The sequence below is a fragment of the Vicia villosa genome, linkage group LG4, assembly GCF_029867415.1.
Source record: "Vicia villosa cultivar HV-30 ecotype Madison, WI linkage group LG4, Vvil1.0, whole genome shotgun sequence".
NCBI lineage: Eukaryota > Viridiplantae > Streptophyta > Magnoliopsida > Fabales > Fabaceae > Vicia > Vicia villosa.
In genome coordinates, this window is record NC_081183.1 from 33,279,627 (window position 1) to 33,303,530 (window position 23,904).

General features: G+C 36.4%; 2 protein-coding genes and 1 long non-coding RNA gene across 3 annotated transcripts; all 3 read right to left on the reverse strand.

Annotated features, from left to right (window-relative positions):
* Positions 1-1,886: 1,886 nt before the first annotated feature.
* LOC131597006 (uncharacterized) lies at positions 1,887-7,207 on the reverse strand. The gene is made up of 9 exons (XM_058869728.1): positions 6,754-7,207; positions 6,228-6,669; positions 5,230-6,146; positions 4,858-5,142; positions 4,260-4,500; positions 3,979-4,160; positions 3,548-3,766; positions 2,833-3,423; positions 1,887-2,464 (listed from the first exon to the last, which is right to left on the reverse strand). The coding sequence occupies exons 1-9, from the start codon at positions 7,205-7,207 to the stop codon at positions 1,887-1,889; spliced, it is 3,909 nt and encodes a 1,302-aa protein (XP_058725711.1).
* A 1,055-nt stretch (positions 7,208-8,262) lies between these two features.
* Positions 8,263-9,551, reverse strand: LOC131597007 (uncharacterized). Its single transcript, XM_058869729.1, has 5 exons — positions 9,417-9,551; positions 9,154-9,311; positions 8,929-9,049; positions 8,677-8,847; positions 8,263-8,427 (listed from the first exon to the last, which is right to left on the reverse strand). Exons 1-5 carry the CDS (start codon positions 9,549-9,551, stop codon positions 8,263-8,265), a joined length of 750 nt encoding a protein of 249 aa, XP_058725712.1.
* A 1-nt stretch (position 9,552) lies between these two features.
* Positions 9,553-9,950, reverse strand: LOC131599041 (uncharacterized). The gene is made up of 3 exons (XR_009282503.1): positions 9,822-9,950; positions 9,653-9,743; positions 9,553-9,573 (listed from the first exon to the last, which is right to left on the reverse strand). It is a non-coding gene; the product is annotated as an uncharacterized LOC131599041 (long non-coding RNA).
* Between the last annotated feature and the right edge of the window lie 13,954 nt (positions 9,951-23,904).

The window sequence follows — 23,904 nt, forward strand, 5'->3', positions numbered from 1 at the left end:
GATACAAATACTATTCCTGGTGTAAGGTTATTGATTCTGTCAAAGTAGCTTCCGAAAATGTGCTTGTAAGTATATTAAGTTAGTTATGTTTGGGTTAAGTTTTTTCAAACATTCTGGTTTTTGAATTTCCTCTACTTCTATTTAAGTTGTATGGTTAAAGATGATAGATTATATGCCATTGTTGCAGCAATTTCCTCAAGAAGTCGTCCGCAACTGCTTGGACAAGCGCTATACGCGCGTCTTGTTTCGTGATTCTGACTTCAAAAGGGTATTTAAGTGTGAGCTTCATTATTCCAAGAGGGAGTATTGCGTTGAGAGATATCTTTGGAAGGGTTGGTGCGATTTTGTGAAGGAAGGAGGCATTCAAGATGGTGACCGGATGAGATTTGTAATTTGCGACAAACCTTGTTCATCAGTGCAACCTGGGACACAAATGGTAGTTGTGGCAGTGGTCAACCGATCCCGGTGTGGATAATTGTGGTTAAATTAAAGAGCAAGATGGCAGTTGAAATATGAGTGTGTTATGTAATGATAGTTTTAGTAATGATAGTGTGACAATAGTTATGTATTAGTCGTGGGTTTGTGTTTGTTTTATGTTGTTCGAAGCTTGATGTAATTTTAACACGTTTCTTTATGTTTCATGTCAGTTGTTGGATAATTCCTATAATATGTTTAATGTAATATTAAGTTTATTGTGTGGTTATTATATTAATAGATGTGTTTTATAAGATATTTTTTAATGAATGTTTATAACTGAAATTAAATGTGAATGTTACAATATTGATACCATATATGTTTGTTGTTCTATAAATAGACTCAAAACCTGATTGAAACAGGTATAGTTTGCAGTGTTTTTAGTATCATACAAACACAAGTTGTGTCTTTGGTTTCTACTAAATGGATAAAACAGGAACTCTGATTCATTCCAGACAGATTGATTGTTTTTTAATTACGAAAGTATGTTCACAGGTATGTACAGCAGTTTATTGAGTAATTAAGCATTGGTCTTATGTTGTTTATTATGTTAAAATTATCTCCACTCATAAATTAAGTATTGTAATTTTCAAGATGTATCCTGAAATTGATCTAGAATTCACACTGAATTACAATGACGAATTAAACAAAGTTTGGACAGTGCTCAACAACCAAGGTGTCCACCATGAGTTGATCTTTAATAAAGTTGGCGATCATCCGATGATAATAAGTGGGTGGTGCTTGTTAGAAGCATATTATGATTTTCCTGTGGGCGTTACTGTTGAATTTGGTTATTATGGGGACAATAATTTTGGAATAAACTGGTTTAAAGAAGTGGGAGATTGGGTGGATTTACCGTACTTTCACAGCAGATACACATTTGATGACAACATTCATTCATTTGTTGTTAAAGTTTCTCAGTCTTCATTAAATGAGGGAAAATTAGTTTAGTAACTTATTCTAATACTTTTTTGTTTTTTGGGTTAAGGTTTAATGAAGTATTTGTGTGATTTAACAGTTTGTGTTTGTATTGCAGAAGTTGGGGTTAAATACTGCAAGAATCTCGAGAAGTTGTGGGTATGAAGCCCTTGTTTTGTGTGGGGACAGCGGTATGTCCACAACAATGATACTGTCAAACATTCATGATCCTTACAATACTGAGTTAGGTCCTGGGTGGGATATGTTTTGTAGATGTCATAAAATCGATGCCGGTGAATGTATTGTATTTAGAGTTGATGTCCGATGTCGTTGTGTAATATGTTACGTCTATAGGTTTCCCGGATAGTATATTGCAGTAACTGGCAGCTATCACTATAATTGCTTTTGACGTTTTTTAGTGTCGATCTGTCAGTAAACCTTAAAAAGGGATTTAAATTTAAGAATCAGTATAATAAAAGCAACAAATACAGGAATTATATATTGTCGAAGATCTCCTTGTAAACTACATTTGTAGTTGTTGTTTTAACTTTTGCATGTTGATCATGTATCAATATCTTGATTCCTTGTTTTGTTGTCACTCTTGATAGTGCAACATATATTTGTCCATGTGTAAAAACATCCCTTGGTAGGTATAGACCAACAGTATCCAAAGACTGTCCTTGGGATTTGTTAATTGTCATGGCATATGACACTATAATGGGGAACTGTCTTCTGTTGAGCTTGAACGGCCATGGTGATTGGGAAGGTGACATATCCATTCGTGGGATGTAAACCTGATTGCCACAGTTCTTTCCAGCTATTATCGAAGCTTCAATAACATGTGTCCCCAATTTTATTACTATCAACCTTGTTCCATTACATAGTCCTTCTGACTGATCAATATTCCTCATGAGCATAATTGGTGTTCCAACCTTTAACTTTAAATGATGGGTAGGCAAACCAGATGTACGGAGGGAACTGAGAAATTCTGGATTTAGGATATTTACCACTGTGTCGTCATTGATTTCGGACTTATCAACAGTATTGGAGCTGTAGTAATCCCGCATGTCTCCTGTATGAAGAATATAATGAGTTAAGTGAAATTAATATGAAAAGTTGTTTTTCGTAAAGGGTAGTGAGAGAGATGTAGACCTGGGATTAAGTCAAGGATATGAATGTTTATTTGTTCCACAATTTCTAATGTTGAAGCCAAAATTGCTCGACCCTTAAGGTATTGGATTGAATGAAAATTGTGAATAAAGTCAGGATATGTAGCATCAACAATGGCGACGATCGGGTCTTCGAACTGTGTTATCAACAGGTCAGGTGGAATTTCAAAATCTGTCACACCGTCATTGGGCTAAGATACTTTTCCTTCGCCAATTCTTAACAACCATTCAGAAAACTGTTGCATTTCATTTTTATCATCTTGGGTCGGACCGGATTGCAGGCGCATGTTTTTGGTTAATGTTAACACTTGAACAGAATTCCATATGTAAGACGCATTTATGGCAGAATGTACAATATCCGAACGGCTTCCTCGAGGGACAACAGGTAAAATCTGCCTGAAATCACCTCCAAAAACAACTTTTCCACCAAACATCTCCTTTGAGTTACCGTATTTAGACATTACGTCTCTGAGCGTTCTATCAAGTGCTTCAAAAGTATGCTTGTGTGCCATTGGAGCCTCATCCCAAATAATTAGTTTAGTTTGTCTAAGAAGGTCTCCCACATCATCATTGTACTCAATTTTGCAAGTAGAATTATCTAGCGTTGGCACTGGTATCTTAAATTTTGAATGTGCAGTTCGACCTCCTAGCAACAATAATGACGCTATACCACTGGTTGCGAATGTCAGACATATATCATGCTTCGACCTTAATGCTGCCGCCAGTGTTCTCCACATGTATGTCTTACCGGTTCCACTGTAACCATGTAGGAAGAAGACTGCACCATTCTGCGACTCAACTGCGCGCATAATTTTTTGATACATAGCTCTCTGTTCATCTGGGTCAAGGTGATCAGTAAGGTCTTTCACAAAACTGGGTTACTTCAATAGCATAACTAACGATATAGTTATTATGAATCGCTAAACGATCAACCAAACAAATAGTAGTATTATAAAATTTAGTTAATAATAATTTCAATGGTTTACCTATAAGTCCACGAAAGAGATTTGTGAATTCTGTCTTTGTTTTGGCAATGTTATAATTGCGTTCGTCATATATCAGTCTATTACCTGATTGTTGCAGAACATATCCATCTGGATAAGGGATTGGTTTGAAATCTTTTAGTGTCCTTTTATTTTCTTGAAGCAGCTTTTCTATTTCAATCAGGGTTAAATGTTGCAATTCGGCATCTGTGAGAACCAATTCTGTTTTTCAACATTATAAAGAAGAAAGTTAGGCATTAGCTAATAGAAGAGATCCATTTGGTTGAAATTATATATATATATATATATATATATATATATATATATATAGGGATAGATAATATAACTGCAGCAATAATTTAGTATATATTGTTTAAATTTAAACTCTTAAAAACCTGTATTTAAAGCCAATTTCCTTTAAGCATGTAGGACACCATCAGATAACAGCCGCCATGATTCCTTCCAAACGTGTGCTGGGCGATTAACAGTGCCCGACAATGGCATCACCACAAATAGTTTTCGGACAAAATGTCCAGAGCCCCATTCACTGGCCTCTTTGAGAGCACCAATATATTCTTTGTCATCTTCCAGAAATCCCATGGCAAAGCATGCATCTCTAAATGTTTCATACTGGGTATTACTGACCTTGCGAATTTTTCATAACTTTTTGGTCCCTTGGCTACCGTCAACATCATCCGCAGGTAAAAAAGTTCACCTGTTGTCGGTGGAACCCATATCAATCTCCCAATGGTGAATCCCTTTTTTGCGGGGCCTCCACTCCCTTTCTTTTTTGTGGTAAACAAACTTAGATACAAATTGACCACAAGTGAGTGACTGTGCCTCAGTATACTTTGAGTTTGCAGATAGCCAACCAGTAAACATGGAATCAGTAACACTTGCATTCTCCAAAACAATTTCCATTCGATCGTGATCAGTGTAGTAAACAGCCTTTTCGCCTACCAGGTGATAAAACATACGTTCAACTGCTGGTCTTCAACCATGAATGTGAAAGGAGTAAATTCTCCAGCATGCTTCACATGGTGAGATATATCTGCAATCTAAGTATTGTTTTATTTCATCAACCGGTTCATTGTTGTTGGTTGACACGGGAGCTGTTATTCTATCATAGCCTTTGCTAATGTATTTGAAAAGATATTTGATTGAAGTGCTCTGGTTACACCATTCCATGTTTATATGTGCGTTATATTTGAGGAGAAATCTTTTGTTATAAGGCACCACATGACGGTTGTCCAATGTGATACCATTTTTTTCAATAACGTGGGTTTTTGATCTTCTCTTATAGAACGGATAACCTTCTGCATCAACAATAGTTTCCTCGTTAAATTTCTTTGAAAAGTATTTAGAGCATTTACCATTTTTCATACAGGTTGATGTTGTGCGCGCCACTCCACATGGGTCGTGCATCATGTTAGACTTAACCAACGCATACAACCTCGGATGAACAGTAGGGTCTGGTATTTCAGTACAGATGATGTTGTCAATGTCCGATGGTGTGGGGTATTTGCTCTGAGGATGTAAGAAAATCAAAATATGTGCGTGTGGCAATCCCCTCTTCTGAAATTCAATAGTGTACATAACTATAAATGTACCAGTTAGTTAATATGTAATTTCAATTTAGGAAGAAGATGTTAATTAATTAAAAGAACATAAAAAACCATACTTACAAGCCAAAACTTTCCCTAGAACATGCTTTTTTGTTATATCTGCAATGAGTTTGTCAAATTTGATTTTGAAGACTTTAGTAATAATATCGGGTCGATCGTGTGGTTGTAACCCAGTTTCGGACAAGGCACGGATAATTTCTGGCCATGTTGGATTGCAAGTAAATGTAATGAATAGGTCTGGAAAACCCAATCTACTTGAAATTGCCATTCCGTCAAAATACAGTTGATCCATATATCTTTTTCCCCCAACAAAAGATGATGGCAAGACAACTCGCTTTCCCCGCTTTTGTTGTTGTCTGCCATCATCGTTATTGCATTCATCTGTCAACCTGTTATATTTTCCCACTCTTAATTTTGATTGATTATTTCGCAACCAATTCAGCCTTTCAGATTCCATCATACAATAACCATCGACCAAGAACTGTTGAAACAGACGGCGTGAGTGTAGCAAAGTTTTTGCCTCCTCGGTACGGTCTTGTAACCTGTATGAAAGCCAGTCCTTGATGCTCTGACGATTTTGTCGGGTAACCTCAGTTTCATGGCGATATCTATGCAATATATTTTTCCTATAACCATCTTCACCATACGCAAATATGAGAGGGTATTGATATGCCAAATATGCTGGATGAAACTCATCAATACGTTGCAAACCACCGTTGCGTGCTTGAATAATAATGTCCATATTACAAGCAGAATCAATGTCTCCCACAATTAGTGCAGCAACTTCTGAAACCGTTGGTCTGTTATACACGCGTCCATCCTCAGGTCTATCACATATAACCCTCAGTTTTAAGTCTAAGAATGCATTATCGTCCAGGACATCCCTCGCCATTCTAAAAAATTTTGCATGAATATTGAACTCATCTAACATGATCTTCAAATTATGAACAGTGTTCTCGTCAATTTCAGTATTGTCTCTGCGCATTTTATGCGACGTTAAAAATAAATATAGGTAACGATCACGAAGACCTTAACTATTTGTGGAATATTAGAAATACCTGAAACACTTCATTCTATTAGTAACTTCATTATCTGTGTCATAAATATATAGCTGAGCATATTGCGGACGGTCTCCAATTTCTGGTAGTAGAGTACCTATTCGATGACAGGTTTGACCGTGCAGTCTCAAAGTTGGTGGTCCTCCTTTCTTTGAATATGTGGTGTCAAATTTCATTCCAGGAGAAGTAAACGAAAACATTGAGTTGTATGTTCGAATATTATTTTGATAATTTTTGCTCTCGGTAGATGTTTTGTTAAACAGCAGATGTCTCAACAGTGGGGGTGGCTCTTCAAGTAAAGGTACAACAATTTTACCACCGCGACAACAGCGATGTAATGTTGGAACATGTCCCTTTTTGGTTTTACTGGCACGTTCTTGAAGCCACATGTGTGCATGACAATATGTACATTCCCATATTTGATCCCTTATATCAGAATATTCTGCAGATTTAGAAATTAATATAGTGTCATTTGTGATCTAAATATTTGATATGCCGTTGAAATGTTTATTCTTTGTAACATTACCTTGTAAATTTGAATCTGCTAAGGGCGCTTGTTCCATATCATCCTCAGAGTCTGAAGTATTGGATGAGCTACAATCATCCTCGGAGTTAGACAGTGGCACTTGGGAATATTGTGTTTCAGGTTGTATGACATAAAACTTTCTATTCTCCAATATAAGCCTTCTTTTCTTGCGAGCATCAATTGAATGAGCTCTATCTTCTACATTTGGAATAGAAACTGGGGAGACTGTACTTGGGGATGGGGCACTGCTGGGATGATCACATGATGATTTCTTATTTTGCAATATCAGCCTTCTTTTCTTCCTTGCATCACTTACATCAGTTTTATCTACCAAGTTTTGAGAATGATCTGATTCAGTGCATTGTGCATCTCTCTTCTCCTTCATTCTAAGTCTTCTACTTTGTCTAGCAATAGAAGAGTTAGTATGACTGGTTTGCTCATTAGTTTCTAGCATATTTCCTAAAGATAGCTACGATGCCAGTAAGTAGTTCTAAGAAGAATATGAGTGGACTAATTATATAGATCAATTCCAATTACAATATTAAACTGTATGAATTCTACAATATAAAACTGTATGGATTCACATTACTCAAGTGATAACAGCTGTTATGAAACAAACAGATATAATATTAATGGGGTATGTTGGAAAGTTGATTAGGATGTGGCAATAAGTGAAGCATTATCTGCTGTATACTTTATACAATGCAAATGGAAGGTCTTGTCATTATAATTTCAAAATGTTATGTACAATCTTTATATTACCTATTATAACAGTCCTTATTAATGAGAACATGAATGGACATTAACATATTTCTAACTCTCATGTGTACCTTTATTTAACTCATTAGGTGATCCCATTCAATCCAATTGCCACAGGTGCTCAGATAAATGTCAACAAATTTAAGAGAATACATACAATGTCATATGCGCAGATATATTAATTTTTATTATTTATAACATTCAACGGAGCATTTGGTCGGTGCATGTTAGGTGTGTTGATTTCTCAGCATACTTGCAAGTTCAGTTTCATGTTAGGAACTTTTTAATACGTTTATGACATTCAACGGAGCATTTGGTCGGTGCATGCTAGTTGTGTTGACTTCTCAGTAAAAATGCAAGTTCATTTTCACGTGAGTAACTTTTGAATATGGTTTATGTGTCTTTTACCTGTGTTGTCGTAACAAATATTGCAAATTGTGGTTGTTATTAGTTGTGACAATATGTTATTACAATAGCATGTAATGCTAGTTTGGATATTGGAGATGAGTAAAAAACAAAGTATATCATAGCAGTTGAATAGATGATTAAGAAAAACTAGAAAAGTCTTATATTAAGATAACATAAATAAAATTACATAGTTGTTACCAAACCAAAAGAAACAGACTTACAAGTCTGATTTGTTTATGCGGAAATACAAACAAAAAACAAATAAAGTGGAAAGGAAATAAAACATATCCACACCATAAAACAAAAACACACCAAAACATACATAAAATTATGCAGGAACTACTAATCTATCTTCTCTATTTTTATAATTTTCTTTAACTTGTTTGATGAAAGTTCTCCATCACATGTGGCATCCGAGGTTGTTGACTCGCTTGATGCGCCTGGAAAGTGTCTTTTTCCAGTAGGAGTAAGTGGATCTGTGCTGTGCGTCGAACTCACATCAAGATCCTGTTACATAAGTGAACAAACATCACACAATTAATATTCAATAGTACATTAAAAGTGGAGTACATTTCACTACAGTAAACGTCCTTACGACGACAAAATTAGGTTCGGATCGAACAGTGGTCGTTGCTTCGACACCAGGTTATTTCATCTACAAATCATTCGAAAGATAGTACAAAATCATAATATGCACAAAGTCAGTTTATAATGATATTAAGTTGCATAACACATGCAAAGATTAAATTCAAATACTTCATCTGTGTCAAACTGATCAGCAAGCTCTTTCACAAAAGGGTCATTCTTCAATAGCATAACGACCGAGGCATTCTTCCAACGTGGTTGCCACTTAACTTTCAAAGCCATCTTGCAATCCAACATCTGATCCAATGCCAGTGGGAATTCCAAGGGATCATGAATGCCAGCCTGTAGGAGATTGCCAGACAAAGATCAGTTAACTATGGCATAATTGTCTATGTTTTTCCAACACTATGTAAACGGAAATACCTTAATCATTGTATGACGCAGCTGAGAAGCAGACAATCCCAAAAGTAACTCACACTCTCGGTCCCAAAATAGAAAGTTACAGCTATTCCCGGCATGAGTAACTTCGATCTCAATCTTATACCTACATTCGCAGTATACATAGAGCACTCAAAAAGGTCATGTTCCGTGCCTTGACAATCACGCATATAAATGAAATAACATAAAACATGTGACAAGTATGTTAACCTAAAAATCTTTGCCTCAGTGAAATGTCCAGCCTCACACTCAAACGAAACTCTGTCACCACGCGCAATACATGAGCAAGCATGACAACCACGATAATACCAGCCATACGGAGAGGCAACCAGCATTTTAGTTTCTCCAACAGTCGTACAAAATGTAATCTGCAATTATGGAACCAAAAGATAATACGATACACAGTCAAATGCAACGGAAAAATGGCAATATATACTAAATCAGAATAAATGGCCAACAACTTCCAAACATACAGTTCTAAGTTTTATGATATCCCCAATAGGCATTACAACAGCCTTTGAAAGCAATTTTTGTACAGGAGTCATCTGTTGATTTTCAGAGTTTTGTGCCGAAAGCTGTGAATTGGAACCCTCCTGGCCAGACAACATAATCATGGAATCCTTCGGAAAACTGTCAAAGGAAGACAGTAATGTAACAATCACATTGCATAAAAATTAAAACCACACAAGAGCAAATCCAGGGACCATACCTTTCTATAAACTCTTTCATCGGCAGCAAATCAGTATTCAGACCAAGGACGGTAACATTAAACGTGTTTGTCACGGACAGTGGAAACTTTCCTATACAAATAGAATGTTACATAACTATCTATATCAAAATACAAGGATATCTAACACCAAACTTGATCAATTACTAACCCTGTTCCTTGACTTTAGCATATTGGATCATGACAAAAATAGGACCAGAATCATCTCCGCGCTCCTGCTTGAACTTCATGAATTGTTCAGCATAGGATTCCCAAAGCGTGCAATTGATAGTATTCTCACTGAAGAAATAATACAAACCATGTCATCTACATAGTCACATAAGATATGTTCGATAAATTATACAATAAATATGAATACAAACCCCCCGTCACGCAGCATCATGTTAATCTGCTGCTTCCGGGCACCTGATGTGGTCTGTGAATACCCAATACTTTCCACCATACCAATGACATCTAAAACACATGCAGCCAAAAAAACCTTAAAATGAAACAACACATAAAAAACAAATCCAGTAAAACAGAATAGAGATAAAATATTCTACCTATTAGCACATCCTTGTTAAAGTTGTCGTTTATTATATCAGTAAATTTAGTAAACACCAGCGGCTTTGGAGGTATTTGTTGCACCCCAAAATTTTCCCTCTTCATCTGTGCTATAAGTTATGAGGGACATTTATTTTTTCACTCAAAGGTTAAAAAAAATGATTAAGAATTTCCTTTGTTTCGAGACAGTTTGGTTCAAATGGATAAGTGCAATGCAAGTCATGATTTTGAGATGTTACACTTGGAGCTTAATTTGAATTATGTGGAGTTTATGAACCATTTCAAGCTTAAAGCATACATCATCACTTAAAAGGTCCATATTCAAAGTTCAGGTTTTATTCAAATATTTTTCATCATTCAACTTCGTTCACAAGGCCTATTCAAGTTGTAATTCAAGAAAAACATACGGAATCATTTAGTTTGTTTTGAGGTACTATGTGAGGTCAAGGTTTCATACAAATGCTAAAATTCTATTTAGATTTTCAATGGGTTCAAATTAATCAAGTGGCATAGTTCAAAGTTCTCAACGTGCAAATTGGGAGATTATTCGTTTTAAATATCCAACTAAGATACAATCAAATGGAAGCCCAAAGGTTTTGTTCATTACAAAAAAGCCCATTCAAAATTCCATACAAAAACTCTTACAAAAATTATGCAAATAAAAGTCCATATTCAAGTTACAAATTGATACAAAAACTACAAAATAGTTACACAAAAATATTGTTAAGCTCTTGTTCTTAATCCTGCTTCACAATCTTCAAGGCCCTTCATCAAAATGCTTCAAACCAAACTGCAGCTTGAACAAAAAGAAAACTGAACCGTATCTTGCATAACTTCAAATCAAAACCGAACCAGTTGCATAATTGGGAAGAAGAAAACCGAACCGGTTCAAACCAAAACAGAATTCACAAAATAAGAGGACAGGAAATAAGCAAAAACCGGCACAGCAAAAGGGAATTCAGATAACAGAGAAACACACAACAGAAAATAATCGATTCAGAAATTGACCAAAAAAAAGAGAATAACAGATTATAACAACCTGTAACAAACTTTCTCACAACCAAAAGACTTCAATCATCATCTTCATCAAACCTTCAGCCATAACCGAGAATCTTCAACCTTCTTCTCCCACTTTTCAATCCTCTCCATCATCTTCAACAATCATTCAATCCTCACTTGAATCTTCATAACTAACTCCACCATCAATCATCCAGAATCTTCTTCATCTTCATACTGAATTTCTTCAATCTTCCTCTCTGAATTCATCACCATAATCATCCTTCGATTTCCAAACCTGCAAAGAGAGTCACAAAATTAGTTCGATCATCACCAGAAATTCAGAACAGAAGAAAAATGTAACAGAACAATTCTTCACTCTCTCAATCCATTCTTCAGTCACCACCAGAAAATCAACAACAAAAATGGAGAACAAAGAAAAAGCCAGAAGAACAACAACCTCACAATACCACGCAAGAGCAACAACAACGTGGCGAGAAGCACCGCACTGAGTTCGCAAAGAAAAAAAAGAAGAAGAATGGACGAGGCTTACATGAGCACGTGAAGAATCTCTCAGATATCTCTTCATCGTTATTACACCGTCGAAGAGAAACTGGGCTTCTCCGTTAGGTAGCATTCTTCGATCTCTTCCGTTAGCAGATGATTGTTATTAGTTCAGTGAGCTCGAGTTCCAAGCATGAGACGAGTAAACGTGGCGTCTTTGGTGCTTTTGTTTCATCGGAGAGATTGAGACGGAGGCTTGCAATCGGAGATTTAGGAGATGTGAATCGGAAATATTGAAAGGAAGAAGGCGATGTAGTGCAAGGCAGATGTTTTGATCAGAGACGAACATCTCCGTCGCGGTCGCGCCGCTGTGGTTGAAGGAGGGAGAATCAGAAAAGGAAGGGGAAGCCGTCATCGCACACGAAGAAGAGAAGAGGAAGTTTGAGTCGTGAATTTCAACCGTTATGTATCAGGTAAACCTAATCCTATTTCAATTGTTATTATTCTCCTCTTAATCAACATTTAGTTAGTCTTTAATTAGGTGATTACTGAAATATGAACAAATAAATCATTGTGGAACCACATTATGAACTTTGGGCCGAAATGCTATGCTAACACCCCCTGGTGAGCCATCACAGCACGTTTTTGGTACACAAACTTTGGAAAAAGACTCTGTTGGGCCATCCCCTTGGGCTGCAGCGCCCAATTACTGTCAATATACTCTGTTTTAAGCTTTTCACCCCATGTGTACATTTTTTTTTTCACATTAGAATTAGTTGTTTTGATTAGTTTTGTTCCCTATTTCTTTCATGTAATAAAAACATAAAAATCAAATATTATGTTTAATTAGATTTTTAACATGATATAAAAAAAATAATCAAAAACATGTATTATTTCTTCTTGTTAGAATTTATGTGTCTTGTTACATAGTTTTGCTCTAATGTTTAGATAAAATACCATAAAAAATATTATGTTTGATTAGATTTCTCGCATTGATAAAAAGAGATAATAAAAAAACATGTAATCTTTTGCTTGTTAGACTTTAATTGTTTTCTTACATAGTTCTATTCTAGTTTTAGTTGAAATGTTACAAAAAAACAATTTAATCTTGTTAGACTTTTGTTTAGGATTTACTTAGAATTTAATTTCTCTTATTTTTTATGGTCGGTGTGTGCTTCCTTGTTATTACTGATTTGTTTGCAGAGATGTGCGAGATACTTCGAGGGAGCCTTCAATTGTGATTCGACTTGCTTCGTGTTCCACTTTATTTGTGGGACACGAATTCGCTTCCGGTGCGATTGATTTGCATCGTGTTCCACTTTATTTATGGGACACGAACCTATTTCCCATGCCAGTCACCTGATCTCTCATTCATTGAGATGTATACTCTTGTATTGTCTGGATTGTTTCTCTTGCAGGTTGCTCGTATGGTTATGCTCGACGTGTACCACACGTCGCTCGTGATTTATTTTCACGACGACGCTTTTTGACTCGCTTTGCTTGATGATGGCTTACGCGAAGTATTCCGAACTTCTTTGCTTACGCTTGCTAGCTCATTGCAGATTCGCTGTCCGTTCGGTATTGTCTCCTTGTCCCTTTTACCGCTTTTTGCATCATCCTATAACATGAGAAGTAGGACTTAGACATGCATCTGGCCAAGCCCTCGAAAGAGGCTCTGTTTTTGTTGGTGTGTTTAAATTTGTGCTTTTCGGCAGGGAGTCACGGTGTAATAAGTCCTATATGGCACTCCGTTAAGTCCTCATGGAAGGCATGCGGAAAGGGTTAGCAAACAACCCCCGCCCAATCTCATCGAGTCCGTTCAGTATGCGCACGCTACGCGTGGCTCGCTTCTGAACCTGCACAAGATCTTGTTATCGAGTATGTCAGGAAAAGGGTTCATGTAGCCGGACTCCCGCCTTTCCTATAGCTCGCCTTGCTCGACGTTGATGCTCGGTGTACGCACGCACCGTTTTCCTTTACGATCCGTGAAGGCTTGGTTGCTGAGAGGGGTCCGCCCTCTTGTCTATGGCCCAATCATTTTCGCGAGGTCTAATGCTTGGTTGACTTGGGTTGAGCTGCTCCCCTTGGCTATGGCGGGACCGCTTTTCTACCATTCGGTCAGTACCGTTGGTTTGTTTGCTTTACGAGCGGATGCTCGTTTGTGTGATATTATTGTATGCTTCCCCCTTTTCTCGTAGGTTGTTAGTTTAGTTAGATTTGCACCCTTTGTATGATAACATTAGGTAGCAAGCTTTCCCCCCTTAGCTTAGGTCTTCCTCATGCATTCTTTAAAATACAAACCACACTCTTTGATTTTCTTTTCTTAAGAGCTTGTTATTTCCGCTCCATTCCTAGCATAAGTCTCCAAAGGTCGAGCAGCGGAGTGTGAATGTAACTCGTTCACCTAAAAAATACAAAACAAATAGAAATCAGTTAGCCGAGCTACGGTAGCTCTGATTCTGCAAAACAGATACGTAGGCAGCGGGGTAGGGCTCGTGCGAGCATAATCCTTTCTTTTCCCTACATTCTGCATTCATTTTAGTCCAGATTAGCGTAGATTTGTTACACACCCATAGTTTTAGACACAGGCGTGGATACCATCGAGTACGATGGGCGCGAGGGGTGCTAACACCTTCCCCTCGCGTAACCGACTCCCTTACCCTTTTTCTCTGGTCGTGAGACCGTTGTTTTTTTTTGTGGTTTGCTGGCATTCCCTTCCTTTTAAGGATAAATATGTTAGTGGCGACTCTGTTAATTTTCGCGGTAGCGACAATATTTCCGCGTTGTTATCATCCGTAACCGTAGTGCCAGCAGTAAACTTCAACATAAACTTATGAGACGAAGTTTTGAAAGCCGCAACATTAGCCTGAACCTTAAAATTGGAAACAGTGTAACTATGATCCAAGACCATTTTTTCAGAAAATAGAGATACATGCGGTGCAGGAACAACAACATGTATGTCACCACCCTGGAAAAAACATTAAAATCAAACATACAACAAACCAAAAACAATATATGAAAAAACAACCAAACAATTCACTTCATTACCGATACATCAACAAAAATGATCTCAAAATGCTCCCTCTTGTTCGAAACAACTGTCTATTTGTGGTGCACACGAACAGAAACTTTCCAAAGTTCTTTGGTGTCATTGATGTCACATATTTTTGCTAATGGTCTTGCTATATTGAACACTGGTATGATACTGCAGAAAAGTGTAGCTAACCAATACTATAAATAACAAAACCATGTAGGAGTTACAAACTCTTCATTCCACTCTTCATTACATAACCATAACCGATGTTGAAGCTGAATGGAAAGAAACATATAAAGTCCTCATTAAGTTCTGCTTGTAACACATAATAATGGAGCATAGAAGATGCATGGACAAACCTAACTTAATGCCAATTATGTGAGACATCAATGGTGGAATATGGAACAACATACCTTCATAACTCATCAAAATTACACATGGCGCATCAAGAAGAAACAAATTCTACTCACAGACGAAGCCACTTGGCAGCACCACATAGAAAGTTCAAAAAGATAGAACTTTCTTATATTATAGATTAATAACTTGGAGGCAAAAAATGTCTTTTGTTGGTTTTTTCCAACTCACTATTAGCTGGAGATTTCGATTACCAAGGTAAACTAATTTAAAGAGGTGGTGTTTTTGAAATGTTTTGAAAATTGACTTGCAAGAAGTTATTTCATATAGACAATCTTCAAAAGGAATGATACTTGTGTTAAAGTATGGACTTACAAAGATTCTTGAAATGTTTACAAGTGCACTTTCGACGACCAGCGTTCGCTAGATTCGAAGTATTAAGCGGGAAATATTCGAAATTCAAATTGGAATGTGTCATTAGGTGAACGCGTGGAAGCATCTTAAGGAGGCGGCATTTGAGGCTGTAAACGTGGCAGTCATCTATGTAGGGACCGTTAGGGTCGATTTAGTATAAATAGTAATCTAAGTGATTAGATTAGGGGTGTTCAAATTGATATACAAAAAATTCACAAAATTACTCAAAGTACCGGCGTAAGAGAAAAGTGTTTTTGCTGAAACAATGTATGTATGAAGAACACTATATTTACCTTTCATGTTATTTAATCAATGCAAGTCAAATTTACATCGAAAGTTATTTTATCATTTTCTTTACATTTACAAGTTCATTTCGTTTAAGTCATTTATTTATTGCTATTTAAGTTAGAAAGTTTTCTACGTTCAGTCTATTTACAGTTTCGTTATTTATTTCCAGTATTGTCGAAAATTCTTTTGAAAGATCATTTAGTTTGTTAGGGAGTCGAAATCATTAGTCTTTAACTTCTACGTAGGATTATTGTCAATAGAATCTTAAAAGTTAACATTAGTTTAAAGGTATTAATAACATTTATAATCTAGAAATACCATTAGTTATGAACTAAGTCATCGGAACACGAACCTTTGAGACACATGTCCTGGGATCAATCTAGTCGATCCTGTAAGTTACAAAAGTTTATATTCTTGGAAGACTAGCGGTAGTTTGTCAGAAATTATTGGTAAACACTCACTTTTTCACTTTTCATTACTTTATTATTATTATTTCTAATAAATTATTAATCAAAATATTCCAATAAATTATTTTTTAATAAAATTATTATTATGATTATTTTAAATAATTGTTAATTTACAACTAAAATAGTATTTAATTTTTAAACATTAATTTTAGCAATTGAATATTAATAATGAAGAAATATAATTTGAAATAATTTTTATTTTAAGATACAATATTTTTTTAAGAAAATAATAATAATTTTAGTTTAAAAAAAATATTTCAATTAAAATGAATTTAAAAATATACTTGAAAAGGATTGTTGGGTTGTCCAATGAGTGAGTTTGTCTTTACCGTTGTTGTATGAACCTTAGACGTGGGAAGATAACCACCAATAATCAACCAATACCCAAAAGAAAAAATAATAATAAAATGCTTAATGCTGCCAGCAATGCGGGGGATCAAAATCCTCCACAAGGAACGGGAACAGTTGCCGCAACTTCGACAAATGCGGAAAATTCGATCCAAACTACCCAGGCCCCTAATGCGTCCTCAAGACCTACGACCACGAAAAACTCAGTTCATTCTTTCACAGGATCGATGCCTGTAAATAGTTCGACCACAGTTCCTCCATTTACTAGTATACCCGGAGGGCCATCGAATACCCAAGATGGCGCTATTTTTGTTTCGACACCCAGGCCATCGGTATTCGAACAATAGAGAGCTTGGAGAGAACAAACATACGGGATGCCAGCATCATTTATGTCTGGGTTACATAATACTACATCCACTTATACTAACCCTAATATGACAACCTTGTCGCCAGTACAGAATTCAGGGTCTGGGATGAATAACTTGGGACAATGTTTCCAGAATCCAAGTTTCCTTCCCCCTTGCTACAAATAGTCAGGTCGCATTTCGACAACAAATGGATGCTAGTAACCATGATATGGTAGGAGTCCTTGCTAGAGAAATGAATACCATTTTCTCTCCCTTAATAACAAATGTTAATAGGACTAACCAAGACAATGCTCAAGCATACCAACAATTGTCTGCACAAATGGGACGCATAATAGATTTCTTAGGAGCCCCTCAAACTTTTGTTCGACGTAAGACCAACCATGATGTAACACAGGAGGAAGAACCGACTATAAACCAAAATCGACCACCTAGACAAGGGCCTAGCGAAAGAATCTTGGGGGCAGGATTAGAACAATAAACCTAAGGAATCGCTACTACCCGACAGGAAGTTTCTGATGAACTACCTGGGAGGGTCATGATGGTAAATAGAAACCAAGATGCAGACGAAGTAATCCATAGGGTTAGGCAGAACAACTAGATGGAGACTAATTTGACAACTATGATAGAAAGGATCATGGCCTAGAACAGTTTGAACACGGACTTCGAAGGCCAAATTATACCTCCCCTTTGTCAGACTATGTCCTACAAACTGAATTACCAAGGGGTTGCAAAGTCCCTAAGTTTACCAAATTCTCAGGAGATACTAGTGAATCCACTGTGGAACACATAGCCAGATACATGACAGAAGCTGGAGATTTGGCGAACAATAAGGACCTAAGGATGAAATATTTCCCCAGTTCCTTAACCAAGAATGCTTTCACATGGTTTACAACTCTGCCACCAAGTTCTATCGATACTTGGTCCCATTTAAAGAGATTATTCCATGAGAATTTCTATATGGGCCAAACTAAGATAAGTCTTAAGGAATTGGCTAGTATTAAGAGGAAATTTACTGAACATATAGATGACTATCTGAATAGTTTTCGTTTGTTAAAGTCTATGTGCTTCACAGTGGTGCCTGAACACGAACTAGTCGAAATGGCCGCTGGAGGTTTAGATTACTCTATCAAGAAAAAATTAGATACTCAATATTTGCGAGATATAGCGCAGTTGGCCGATAGGGTTCGACAGGTCAAACGTTTAAAAGCTGAAAAGGCTAGGGCGAATAAAAATTATAAAAAAGAAAGAGTTGCCTATGTCGAAGCCGACGAAGGGCAACCTGAAGTCTTCAAGGACCAATATGGTTTCGAGGATTTTGATGTAGACTTGGCTGAATTAAAAGAAGCAGCTCCTTATTCCTGTAAAATGCTTACACCATCGAACGACAAAAATCCTGCTGAAAGTGAAAAGAATGACAAGTTTCCTAAGAAGACATACACATTGAATGTAACACCCCAAATCTACCCCGCAATTAACACGGAAAATCAGAGTATAAAAGTCTAAAAACAAACATCAAATTTGAGGCGTCATAATTTCGACCTAAACCAAATCATAAACATGCTCATAATTCACAGATACATAACAATATTTGTATCGAAGGGAAAACTCATAAATCATTAGTCATTCGATTCAAACAACTTAGAACTATCGCAGCAGAATTCATTAACAACATTAACCAAAATATCACATCTATGCCAATCATGGCAATCAACAAATCCAACATATCTCACAAGGATGTAACAACATAATCCAATAAGAGTTAACAATATTAGAATATAACAACAAGAAGCAACAAGATAACACGACACAATCAAAACAAGCTAGATGTCTCCCGAGTGCTACGTATTAGAGCATCGACACCCCAACTCGAGCTAATAGGTACACGACTAGTCCACGTCACTACCTGCACGTTACCAATAAAGGATATAATTCAAACAGAAGGGTGAGATATCATTCATTATAAAGATCAAACATATATCACCACTTCTCATCATGTAACATGTTACCAACAATTCACATCATTCAAACATCTTACAAAACGGTAACTATGTTAATAAACATGTATGACAACATATTCCATTCACAATTATTAGTTCAATACATCACAATAACATCTCATCATCACGTCGCAACAACATCTCATCATCACATCACAACAAACATACATTCAAAGAAACATCAAATGCAATTTAATGTGACTCGACTTATGCAAATACATGTGGTACCATTCGGAGTAAAATTCCCGTCTCAATCATTGCCATTTTCAGGCTAATAGTCGTTGCCATCTTTCAGGCTAATAGTCGTTTCCATTCTCGGACTAAAGGACACCTATGCAATGGATGCGACTGAATGACACACATCCAGAAAACACATATTCACAACATACGACAACATCGTCCAAACATCGACTAAACATTATTACTTTTGTAGTAATTCATCACTTCACAACCACCTCGCTATGTTGTACCATCATACAACAATGTTTCACTTCACAACAACTAATACAACACCAAATGGTTCATTCCAAGAAAAACATCAAAAGGTTTTCCAAAAATGTTTTCAATCATATTCATTAAAAAGACATGAATTAGAGCATCATGGAAGTTCAAACGGCATTTAAATCAAAGTCACGGATCAAACGATACATCTATTCAAAGTTTGAACAAGTTTTACACATCAAGGTCCGCTTAGCGACCTTCAAGCGGGGCATGGCAGTAGCGAAATGCAAACCAGGCTCCGCTTAGTGGACTAGCTCTGCCCAGCGAGCTCTCTTTATTTTTCAAAAACAAACAACATCCTCTTAGCGAGCCCGAGCCCGCTTAGCGGACGCGCGATTATGCAGAACATCACCTTCGTGACAGAACTGCGAAACCTCACATTCACCACTCAAAATCCATTCTAAACATCAATTAAACACATACAAAGGCATCAACAATCATTATTCATCATCCATAAAAACATGCTTTCAATCATAAATTTCATGAAAACTCATCACAACCTAGGGTTTCTATAACACACAATCCATTGCCCAACATATCATATATACCCACACTAAACATCATCATACGTCCATTTAGCATGAAAGATTCCCACCCTTACCTTAGGTTTTGGATTGAAGCCAACTCTATCTTCAACCTTGAGATTCTCCTCTTCTCTTCCCTCTTCTCTTCTTTCACAACTTTGTCAAATGAGTTCTAATTCTCAATTCCCCTCAATTCTCTTGTTTTGGTTAAACCCTTACTAAACATCAATTACTAATGGGCTCTAATTAACACCCCTCACTTACTAATACCAACATAGGCCCAATAACTAATAACACTGACTAATTTATGCTATTTATTATTAATGCTCAATAATCAACACAAATATCACATAATCACTTATAAACACACTTAAACCACATAATTCACAAATAATAAAAATAAACACGAAATAATAAATATGGGTGTTACAACTCTCCCCACTTAGAATATTTTCGTCCTCGAAAATTATCTCAAGCAAACATCTCAGGATACGACTCGCGCATCTTGCTCTCCAACTCCCACGTCAAACTCTCTCCGGTAGCTCCCGACCAAACAACCCTCACCAAAGCAATCTCTTTGCCTCTAAGCGTCTTCGTCTCGCTATCCTCAATCCTTACCGACATAGTCTCCACCGTGAGATTATTCCGCATTTGCACATCATCTATAAGAATCGCATGCGAAGGATCAGAAACATACTTCCGAAGTTGCGACACATGAAACGCGTCATGCAAATTCGAAAGATTTGGTGATATCGCCACCCTATACGCTACATTTCTAACCTTCTCCGAAATCTGATATGGCCCAATAAAATGAGGAGTGAGCTTCTTTGACTTCAAGGCTCTCCCCACACCAGTCGCCAGTGTAACTCTCAAGAATACATGATCACCAGCTTGAAATTCCAAATCTTTCCTTATCTTATCTTGATAATTCTTCTGTCCACTCTGAGAAGTCTTCATCTTCTCATGAATCAACTTAACCTTCTCGGTAATCTCTCAAACAATCTCAGGTCTAAGTACTACACTCTCACCAGATTCATGCCAACACAACAGAGTCCTACATCTCCGACCATACAATACTTCAAAAGGCGCCATTCCAATACTCGAATGGTAACTATTGTTGTAAGTGAACTCCATCAATGGAAGATAAGTATCCCACGTACCTCCTATTCTACTAGGGCGAATAGGAAACCCTACGCAGTTAAGAGACTTAGGGTAAGTTATTATATTTGGGTCATGGGAAGGTGTTAGGCACCCTTAACCCTTTCCTAAGGTTTTGAGTTTAAGGCGAAGGTTTGTGGCTAAAGATGTTAAGGTTTAGGGTTTATAGCTAAGGAAATGAATAGGGCGAAAAGTGAGATTTGAATGAATTGAGATTTTGGGGAAGGGGACTCGCCTTGTTACCAAGTGCCTACGTACCTCCTTATAGAGGATCAGAGTCTACAAAGTTCGGGGCAGGGTTGTACGCCTTAGATTTGATATGAATGTATTTGAAGGTATTTTGAATTACCTTATCGTAGTTTTGAAATTCACAGTTTTATGAAAGAGATGTGTTTTAATGTGGCGTACAACCCTGATTATAATATGTTCTATTAATCGCAATGATCAATAGGTTTGATCACCATAATTAACAAATTGATAGGAATTGCTAATTATTTTAATCGATTGATTCGATTATCACCGTTAGCAAATTGAGTGTGTTTTAATTAGATTATTGATTATCGTTACTCCTCGCAGTCAATAGATTTGATCAAAATAAATAACGAATTGATAAAAATATGCTAATCATCGTAACCAATAGAATCAGTTAAAACCCTTTAGCAAAATAAGCTTTATTTGAATTTATATTATTTAATTAAATAAATAATTAATTATTAAACATCGCGACCGATTAATTCGATCGAAACGAATAATAATTAAAATCCTAATGTTAATTGGCTAAATTAAATTGATCCTTCATTAAGTTAACTATTAACCTAATTTAAATTAAACCTGGATTAATAAAACCTAATATTAAACTATTTATTAAAATAACCTAATCCTAAATTTATTAATTAATTAAATCCTAATTAATGAAAAAAACATTAAATTGATTAATTAAAACCTAATGTCTAAATTAAACCCTAATACTACATTAATCAATTAAAACTAAACCTAATTCTAATTTTAATAGGTTGAAAATAAAAAATTAGTTGCTAAATAATACTAAAAAAAGAATAAACATAAGCAAATAACAAAAAGATACAAAACCTGGCGTTGGAAATCCTGTGCGGTGGCTTATTGATGGTCCACGGTGCATCTCCTTCTTGCTGACATTGGATCTGGGCTTGATAAGATCCTAAGGGCTGCTGGTTGAGGGTGTACGATGAGCTCCCCTAGATAGCGCGCGTTGGATCTGCAAGTGAGTCTTAATACAGCAAATGCACAAAATAAATTGCACGAGACAGGAATCGAACCGTCCCTCTCGCGCTTGAGGACCATACACACATCTCCATTGAAGCGCTTTTATCTTGTTGTCAACATAATGCACGAATAGTATTATATAAAAAACCAATTTAATTGAAAGTTTCAAAAATGGAGCGCGCGCCAATCCTATCGTCTCCTTCCCCCAGCCTAGTTTTTCATCCCACGAATTTGCTACGACTTTGCTACCATTATACCCATAGTTAATCCCTGCAACATACCATCTCACACAATACAACATATAAATGCGAAATAACTACATGGTTCAATTGGAAATTCCATGCTGAACACGATAACATCCGTGATTTGTCCCAATTTTGCGTGAAACGCGAAGCCCCAACCTGAAACCTTTAAAACCTAACAATGGAAGATATTGATTCACACGCTTAAACAACAATTAAATCACGCAGAAAGCTTCGATTTAACCTCAAGAACATGAATATACAATCAAACTTCATTCATCATGCACAAATTAAGCAAAACGATTCAAGTTTATAAACACCAAACTATGAGTGTGTAGACGAGGATTCTGAGTGCGTGAGACCTTGAAGGTGATTCCAACGGCTTCAGTGAATATTAAGGAAGCTGATTCCAATCTCCAAACGCCCTGATTTCGTATGCAAGTTAGAAAACGAACCTTGTTTTTTTCTTGAATTTGTGTGCATTCGGTTTTGGTTCTTGGAGGCTAGAATCCCTCCCCTCTGCATCTGAGTATGTTTGGATACTTATTTGGAACGAATTAGGTTTACAAAACTGCATCCAATATTCATAAATTGCATGATTGGGATTTGATTTGGAAGTGATATAGAAACTTTCCAAATTTGGTTCGAATATCCCTCATATCTCTCCAATTTCCTCTTGCTGCGAATTTGACTCGAGATTGTAGTGTTTTGATAATTGGATTTGATTGGGAATCAAAACTAAACCAAATCTCTCATATTTCCTTTAATTATTTTGATTTAAATTGTACTTTAAATGAATAAAATTCATTAAAAAATATAATAAAAAATCAATTAATCGTGGGATTGGGTTTAGACACTCTTGATGATCCTATAAGCAAGCTTAAGTCATAAAAGGATGGGCCCATTTGGAACAAAAGTCATTTTGAACCATTTTTGTTTCTCATTTTGCCTTCAAAATTGTCCAACTTTGACAAGGCATACCTCCCTCAATTTTTAAGATATGGAAGAGTTCTAGGACTTTTTGGAAACCTCAAGATGTCCTCCACAAGCCACTTTGGAACATATTTTTCATTTGGAGATTGTATCTTGATGATATGGTCTTTGACAAAAAACTGCTTTTGGTTGACCTTTTAGAAGGATCTGTAATCTTTTGTACCATATCTCTCAAATGAAGCATTTCTGGCCTTGGCATGTGAGAGACAAAGTTGTAGAGGACTCAATTTCCTTCAATATAGGCTTTGAGTGAGAAATTTC